Source organism: Lonchura striata, chromosome 1 (genome assembly GCF_046129695.1).
Source record: "Lonchura striata isolate bLonStr1 chromosome 1, bLonStr1.mat, whole genome shotgun sequence".
In the NCBI taxonomy this organism is placed as follows: Eukaryota; Metazoa; Chordata; class Aves; order Passeriformes; family Estrildidae; genus Lonchura; species Lonchura striata.
The window spans coordinates 121,726,816-121,736,006 of NC_134603.1; the positions used below are offsets into that span (position 1 = coordinate 121,726,816).

General features: G+C 44.6%; 1 protein-coding gene across 4 annotated transcripts in view; it reads right to left on the reverse strand.

The window, feature by feature from the left end:
* GALNT15 (polypeptide N-acetylgalactosaminyltransferase 15) overlaps window positions 1-6,975 on the reverse strand; it is a 29,797-nt gene extending 22,822 nt beyond the window's left edge. Inside the window, exons 1-2 of one of the 4 annotated variants that reach the window (XM_021538149.3) lie at window positions 6,774-6,975; window positions 5,309-5,854 (exon numbers count right to left, since the gene is read on the reverse strand). In XM_021538149.3, coding sequence (XP_021393824.2) covers window positions 5,309-5,854; window positions 6,774-6,799 — 572 coding nt within the window. In that variant the 5' untranslated portion in view covers window positions 6,800-6,975. Of the gene's footprint in view, window positions 1-5,308 lie in introns of all 4 variants that reach the window. The other 3 variants (XM_021538151.3, XM_021538150.3, XM_021538153.3) reach the window with 3 other exon arrangements.
* Window positions 6,976-9,191: the final 2,216 nt, after the last annotated feature.

A 9,191-nucleotide genomic window follows, 5' to 3' on the forward strand; every position in this document is an offset into this window, starting at 1 on the left:
AAGAGGAAAAGTGTTCCTGAGTTCTGGGATAGTTTTTTTCCTGCTCTGTCTGCCTCAGAAACCAGACCACAAACAGAAACAGTCCAGAACATAAAGAAAAAGTGAAGATAATTAGAGCAGAGTAAGGGATAAAGCAGATCAGCCAGCTTCCACTAATTTCCACATTCCACAAGTAAGAGAGAAAAAAGCAAACAACTGCAGTACCATTAAGACTAAAAAATTAAATAACTCATCTGCACAACACATCAGTGTACCTGTGGATTACCTGACCAAGATCCTAGTGAATGAAGCCAGTATCTTAGTCCACTATAGCAATGACATGGATCCTTATATGGGCCATGATTACAAATATAGATACAATTAAGAAAGAAAATGTATTTTTACTATAAGGTTTGTACAGGTTGCTTTTCCAATAAAAATTAATCACTGCTGAATGAGATTCCCAGCTGGGAGTCAGTGTGCAATTGAACCAGCAGAGCAGTCTGGAAGTGGGTGGCATGATGCAATGTGGACAATCCAGTTTTGGGCGTTTGTTCTGTCATTGTTTTTCATTGTCTTGGGCTTGGGGAACACTGCCTGCAGGGAGAGTCTGCCTTCTTGCCTTTGTCTCAGGAGGCCATGTGGAACTGGGTAATGAGAGGGCCCACCATCTTGTCTTGGTCTCGGGAATAACTGCAATACACTGACAAGCCACAGGAACATCCCCCTGGCATCTTGTCTTTGTCTCTGGAACAACCACTGCCATTGCCGAGACACAGGAACGTCCCCCTGCCACCTTGTCTTTGTCTCAGTGGCCATGCAGAGCTAAGGCAAGGTGGTGAATGCCTTTTGTGCGTAAAGCACCTGCTCTTTTTGTATACTTTTGTAATTAGTATTGCTGCTGTCACTGTATGTTTCTTACTCCATTGTTGTTTGCTTTCAGTAAATTGTTATCTCAACCCACAGTCTCTCCTTTGTCCCTCCCTCACCAGAGGGGAACAGGGGAAAGTTTAATTCCCAGCTGGTGTTAAACCACCACAATAACTCAAACATTTAAAGATGACAAACACTTCCTATTCATCCTCATAGAAACTGCATATGGAAACCATTTATTCTGGTGTGAGGGTGCACTTGTTCCAGAAAATGCCTTCAAATGCCCATTGTAGATATGCAAAGACTATGTCTATATACCTCTTTGCTGACATTAGAAAGCACATTTAAAAAATCTTTTTATTTCCCAAATAACCGTCATTCAATGTCCTAACAAATTTAATCTCCACCAGCAAGAATTTCTTCAAGGAATTACACAATTGGCTGAATGTAGTCCATTGTTATTTGAGCATTTTTGGATTACCAAGCAAATAATTATACAGATTTTACAGTGGTTTTTAAACAATTGGCTACTCAGCAGAAATTAATGTAAGAGATATAATTTCAGTATTTCTGTTTATTAATGTTTTACCTAGTGCTTCTGTTCATGGATTGAGGTTCTATGCTGCTAGACACTATTCAGACACAAAGCTGCTAATCACTTAAGAGACTCCATAGTCTGAATGATTAATACACATAAATGGTTACTACAGATGCACTTCTGGGAATATATATCTAAAATTAGCACAATCTTAATAATTTATTGTATTTTTCAATATTTCACATTACTTTTTTTTGCATAGAAAGGAAAATTTTCTTGATTATTTTTACACTCTAATTAATCTGTATTGTCCTTGGTTTACTAATTTTGTGTAATCAACAATACTGTTGCCTCACAATTTCATATAGGTGATTGTTTCCATTTCCATCAGGATCAAGAAAAGAATGCTCTTATGAGTTGAGAGTGAATATTTTCAAGCAGTAGAATTGAGAAATAATTAAGAAACGTGAAGATCTGATGCAGTTCTTTTACTACCAGGCAGCTTCTAACCAGAAACATTCTATAGCTATTAGCACCTAGTTGCTAGTACTGTGGTTATAGCAAGAAAATAAGACTGTTGTGAAATCTTAATTGGAAAAGATGAACACATAACCTTGGAGGCGAGTGCTTAGTTGCCATGGAGATTGGCAAAGACTTGCAATATAGATATCTAATCTTCACAAAAATGCACAAGGGTACTGGTATACAAAAATACCTTCCTTGTAATTTGGAGCAGTTTCATAGCCTGTCATAAATTGGCATTTCAGAAAGTCAGGGCTGTGACTGATATGAGACATAGAGATTTAATGTAATTTGTGAAAAACAAGGAATTGTCACATGCAGCAATGAACAGAGAGCAATTCTGACAAGGCAAAGGCAGAGCTGACACGGACTCCCACTCACCTTCAGGAAAATATTTAATAGAGATTCAGCTCCAAAAAGCACTCCAGAGGAAGCTATACTTTGGTAATGAAACTTAAAACTTTTGTAGATACATTGTGAGTTTCTTTTATCATTTGACACTCAAACCCAAGAGAGGAAAATAGACCTTTCTTTTGAGCAGAACCCCATCATAAAAGTCACAATGGCAGGCTTGATTCAGGTGTCCCAGGAGAGTGTCAGTCCCAGCTGGAGCAACTGATAGCATCAGAAAGCACTTTGAGGGATGAAGGTACCTCAGAGGATGGGCTACTTCTGTGAATTATTTGTTATCCAATTTCAGGTGACATGAGGGAGACTGAGTCCCTGGAGGTAACTCACTGAAACATCTCTAACTGGTTGGCTTCCCTCTAATTCAATAATAATAGACATTGTGATGAAGAACAAGATGCAAAATGAATAGAGACATAGACAATCTGATTCTGGTTTGCTCTCTTTTTACACTGCTGTAAAACTGGACTGACACAGTTGTGAGCCAGGTCCCCAGAGTAAGCTACACCTAAAAATCATCATTGTGGTTTGTGTGTTGTGACCTAAGGGACAGGTCTGGCTTAGATGTATCCTGCTCCAGGTTTATGATCTGGATTTAAATCAGCCTCAGATGCTGACATCTGGGGTTTCTGGACTCTGTAAGCTGTGGTGTTGATAACTCTTTAGGCTGTAACTAGTGAGACAGCAAAATCCACCCAGGAGCTCTGAGACCATGGCTTAAATTTTACCAAGATCAGAATTAACTAAAGCTTGTTGGATGGCCCTTCAGCTGCCAAAGTAAAACTGATTTTTGTTTTTCAACCAAAGGCAGTAAACCAGGGTAGTCATTCCTTCTTTTAATGTTACATAGTTTGAAGAGTTAGCAGTGAAAAAAATAACTGAAATAATATCACCATGTCATTATTTAATGGAGTTAACCAAATTAACACTGAACCTAGTCAATAAGTACAGAAAACACTCTTTCATGTCTCTTTCTTTGAGACTGTACCCTTAAAGACTGCCAGCTGTCTTCAAACATGTGAAAATGAACACTAGAAAAAAAATCATTCAGTGTCTGATTTAAAATGTTTTCCATTGCATCTTTCTGCCGTGTCCTGGGAGAAAACTACAATTGTTTTTGTTACAGGAGACAAGACAGCACACAACCCTTGCCCTCCCCCTGAGAAGGGAAGCATAATAATAGAATCAATTAGGATGGAAAAGACCTCTGAGATCATCAAGTCCAGTCTTTGACTGATCATCACCTTCTCAACGAGATCACAGCACTATGTGCCATGTCCAGTCTTTCCTTAAACACTTCCAGGTTCAGTGACTCCACACCTCCCTGGACATTTAATTCCAATGCTTAATTGCCTTTTCTTTGAAAAGAATGTTCAACCTGAACTTTCCCTGGAACAGCTTGATAGTAGATACACCTCAGATCCTTTTTAAGAAGTGTGATGAGCAGCCCCTCCTGGGCTACTGGGGCAACTGGTTCTCAAGTCTCCAGACTTCAAATGTAACACCTGGGCCTTCAAATGCAACATTTTTTCACAGTGGCCTTATAGCCTGGCTGCTAACAGATATGGTGGCGTTGGCAGAGCTTGTCTGACACACCAATCTCCACCTTCCTTTCTCCCAGGAGTTTTCTTTCAATAATTGCCACAGAATCACAGGATATTCTGAGTTGGAAGGACCCACAAAGATCATTGAGTCCAACTCCTGGTCCTGCCCAGGACATCCTAAGTGTCACATCATTTGCCTGAGAGCATTGTCCAAACTCTCAGGCTTAGTGCCATGACCACTTCCCTGGGGAGCTGTTCCAGTGCCCAACCAGCCAGAGGGTGAAGAATTTTACCTAATATTCAGTCTAAACCCCCCCTGACACAACTGCAGGCCATTCCCTCGGGTCCTGTCTTGGACACCACAGAGAAGAGATCCATGCCTGCCCCTCCTTCTCCCCTTGTGAGGAACCTGTAGACAGCAATGAGGTGTCCCCTATTCTCCAGGCTGAACAAACCAAGTGACCTCAGCTCCTCTTCACTTGGCTTCTCCTCCAGACCCACTGCCACCTTTGTTGTCCTCCTCTGGACACTCTTTAATAGCTTTATAGCTTTCCCATATTGTGGTGCCCAAAACTGCACACAATATTTATTAAAAAGTGAGGCCACACCAGTGCAGAGTCGGCTCCACATTTATGAGTGACCATCGGGCCACTTTTGCTCTGGAAGAGCTGAAAGCCCCAGCTCTTCACTCATTCATCACTTGGTAAGCCCATTGACCCCATCGCCGTGGCAGGTGCGCCTGGCCGAGGAGGGAAGCCGCCTGTCCTGCTCGCCAGTCCGGCGCGGGTTCCCTCCCGCTCTGCAGCCCAGCAGGCTGACAGACGGGCGGACGGACAGACGACGGACAGACGGACAGACGGACGGACGGAGGGACAAGGGCGGGGCCCGGGGCGCTCCCTGCCCTGCGTCGCCCGGCACCTGCCGTGACGCGGGCGCCGGTAGGGGGCGCTGCCGCCCGCTCGGCCTCAGGGCGCGCAGCAGGAGCCGAGCCGGGCCGGGCCGGGCCGGGCCGAGCCGAGCCGGGCCGGAGCCGAGCCGAGCCGAGCCGGGCCGGGCCGAGCCGAGCCGGGCCGGGCCAAGCGGAGCCGGGCCGGGCCGGGCCGCGGGCGGGGTGCCCCGGCAGCGCTGCCGCCGCCCCCACGGGCGCTGTGCTCCGCGCCGCTGCTGCGCGCACCCAGCGAGCCCCAGCTGCCCCTCCCGCGCCGTGCCCCCTCCGCCTTTGCCGCCCGCCGGCTCTGAGGGCTCGAACCACCTCCCGGAGGAGGCTGAGAGCGTGCCCGGTCGGAGGAGCGGAGCGCCCGACCCGGACGGGGAGTTCGATAGGAAAGACGCGAGGTCTAGAGGCAGAGAGGTGCGGGGTTTGCAGGAGGAGAGGTTCGGGGGACGCGGCGGCGGGGAAGGAGGCAGGGTTTCCCCCAGAAGTGAAATAGGGTGTTTTACTTACAACGGGTGCCGTACCTCAGGCAGGTCCCGGCGCAGCGCGATCCGCTCGCTGAGCTCGGCGTTAAAGCCGTGCGCCCCCGGGCCGAGCGGGCGCTGCCCCGCAGCAGCCGCTCGCCCGTCCTGCAGGGGAAGGGGCAGCGGCCGCGACTCGGGGCCCCCCTCTGCCTTCCCCTCCGGCCGCCGGCTCTGCTGCTTCACCACGCGATAGCCCTTCCTGGCCTTGCTGTGGTTCCTTTTGCCGCTGGGCGACACGACGGCCATGATCAGCTCGTCCTCCCGCAGGGAGATGAAAGGCGACAGACCATCCAAAGGGTAATACTGCTGGCTCTCCTCCTGGGTTTCCAGCATCTCTTGGGTCTCCACAAAGTCCATCTGATACCCTTCCCGGGGGTTGAACTCCACAGGCTGGAAAGTCCCTTCCTTGCTCTGGTTGCTGGGAGGTGGATTCAGCGTTGTAACCATTAGTAGCAAAAAACCCAGCATCAGAAACAACAAGAGAAACTGCAGCTTACGTGATCCATATCTGCACTTCTTCCTCAAGAACATACTGTTGGTGACAAAATGATACAGATGGTCATGTTAAATATCACTTGAATCTTCCTCAGATTTCAGTCCTCGGGTTGCACAAAAGCCCTGGTTTTCACTATCTGCCAAGAGGATTTTTTTTCTCCCTGCACATTTCACTGATGCCATTTCATACTTTCCTCTCTATTTACAGGAAAAAAAAATTATAACATTCCTATTAATATTGTACTTACTGTAATAAAACGTAGCATGGATCCAGTGAGATAAAGTAGATCCTTTATTACACGGAGTCACAGCTTAGCTAGGAAAGTGCATGCTTTGCTGATTGAAAGAGTAGCTAAAGCTTTGATTTTTTTTTTTCCCCTTTTAAAATTCTAAGTTGAAAGAAGTCCCGTTTCTCATAGTTTCCTTCCAGAGTAGATCCTGCTTCTTCAAAGTTTCCAATGCTGCCTGGATTGAAGCACTGTATCTCTGAAAGCAGATCTGACAGCTCTCCCCCGTTCTGAGGCTTCAAGTTAACTGTGATCAACAGATGAGAAGTAGTCGGTCCCTGACTTTGTTTCACACATAACTACAGCACTCAGTCAGGAAGCACTTTGCCAGACATAATACAGAGCAATGTGTGCGTCTTTCTCTTGGTCCTAATGCCCTCACCGTGCTTGTCCTAGCAAACCAAAACTTTGCAAAAGCTGTAAGAGGTGAAATACAAGAAGCAGAATGTTGTATTAGAAAAGAAAACAAGCTTTTCTCAGTAATAAGCTGAGAATGCACAGAGCAAGAATCAAGATTTTTATAGTCTGAATAAAAGGTGGAGAGCACATGTTTTATTTAAGGTTAGATTTATTAATATGACAATGTGTTAGCTGGAGTGTATTTAATATCAAATAAATATTTACAGCTGTAGGGATTTTAACACTGACATAAGGGTGCCAAATTATCACCTGGCAAGCTGAAGTTGTCTCCTCATCCATAAATTTGGTATTGCAGGGCAAGCAGCACTTCAAGCTTTCGTTAGTCCAGGAATAATATATACATATAAAAGCCTAGGCTGAAACAGCAACCACTGACACTGAGAGAAAACAACAACTTCTGTGATTAAAAGGGGAGCTCAGTCTCTGAAGTCTGCTTGCTCATACTGCTGGCATGGGTGTTACTGGGCATGGACTGTGGCATTTTTTGCTGCAAGATGAGTGCTTGTCCAATGGTAGAAGAGATGAGAAAATCCACGTGCTTCAGCATCACATGCCTCTTGGTCTGGCAGGCAAAGATCAGGGATGGATGCAACTCAGGTGTTGCCAACCCTTTTGATGCTGGGGGCATGGGATGTGGTATTTTTCATATCATGCAATATTTGATGAGCAGAAAGCTCCTGCTCCAGGAAGCATGTGATTACTGGAGAACTTCCACATTCACAGATTTAAAAAAAGCCCTGCATTTCTAGACATGATAGCTAAAAGAATAGCCTGAAGACAGGCATACAGTATACTCTAAAGGAAGCCAAGGATACTCCCTTTAAGATGTCCTCTAAGTTCAGACAATGATTCCTGGAATACAGCTTCCAAAAAAATTAAAAATGAGAGGACACCTACTTTCTAATTAAAATGCTTCACAACTTTCAAAAGCAAGGATGGTATAGAGCACCATAAGATTGCTGGAGGCAAGTAGTGTCTCACTTCTGTGTGCACTCCCCTAAGCAGCTTATACAGAATGCCTTGAGGGAGTGTGGCTGGTCTGCTGTGTCTTGCCACCTTCCCTGCATCAGCTGTTCTTTAAAATATACAGAACTGCTTTAATCATATATTGGAGAGAAGGAAGATTGAGCCAATATTTTGATACTTTATCATTATACATATCAGCCTTTTTTAGCTTAAATTCACACAAAAGTAACATCCCAACTCACCTCCAGCCCTGAGAATATTACTTTCTATCCTGCTCTTCATAGGGAAAAAGAAGTATTGATAGTTTCAGTTCAATAGGGAAGCAGCACACATTTGCATTTAAAAAATTGAATCTCAAAAGCATTCATTTAAATAATCTTTCAGCCATAGAATGACAAAATGAAATGGAAATGAAGAGACCTGTCTGAGATATTCTCCAAGAAGCTGGCACAGTGACTTGCAAAAGGTTCAGTTCCACAAAGTCCCATTATCAGGCATATGGAATAAAATAAAATTAAAGGAGAAACTTAGGAGTGGGTGGAATAAATGGGAGAAAGCATTAACTTTTCTGGGCTACCTGAGTATTTTGATTGAATTTAATTAATATTTTTTTCCCTGGTTAAAATATTATAACAAGATGCTGTAACAAGTCTGATCAATATAATTCTAGCCTGCAGTGGAAATCACTGCACAAATTCTGTATTGCTGAGCAAATCTGCCTGGGTCACTCATGCAGCTGAATTCAGCTACAGCTGAAAAGACGCCCAATTAACAAATTTACAGCAATCTTAGACACTTTTGGGACCGAGCTGATAGGTAACATTATCACTGAAATGTTCATGTGAAGTTCAGCCTTTTAATATATCCTGGTCACTTTAACAAAGAAGAAATGAACAGTTACAGAAGATGTTTGTTCAGTCTAGGCAATTAAATGTGCAAGTATAAAACACTGGGTGGCACACTTCCAGCAGCCTCTATTCCCTCTTCTGCACAACAAGCCTTCCTGAACCATTTGCCATCAAACAGTGTTTTTCAATCTTATCTCTTAAAACAGTGGTTTTCCACTGCCATCATACAAAAGACATATTGCCTTTCCAATAGATGAGCCTCCTTTTAGTATCTGTCAGGACATGTCTTGTTTCCTTCAATGCTTTTGAAGAACAGCATCACTTTATAATATCCCCACATAGAAGTCAAGAATAAAACATCCATCTTTATACTTCTAGTTACTCAGACACGCTACAAAGTAGGTCCTTCGCTGGGACACAGAATGGGTTGCTCCTCCTGCCTAGCTGTTGATGATTCCCTTTCCTAGGATGCTTTCCTGTGCATTCTTTGGTGAAGGGGAAGGAACACTGCATGGCCCAGGCTCTACTGTCAAACCCAGAGCTATTGCCTTCATCCTGAGGTCCAGTCTTTTAAGTGCTGCTTCGTGCAGGTAGCCCAAGAAGGAGGCTGCCCACAAAAGGTATTGTTGTCCTTGGACTTCTGTTCTACAGCAAACCTAGAGCTCCTCAGTCTGTGGAAAAGGAACATGTTACAGGTTGTGCTGAACACCAGCAATTGCTCACAAAAAGGGCCAGTTTGCAGTGTCAGTATTGGCCAGTGCCAATATTACGTTGACTTTCCTGCTGGTCAATCCATGTAAGAGCTGAAAGGCCTGTACTCCTACCAGGCCTGCTCAGGTAGACCCAGTGGTAT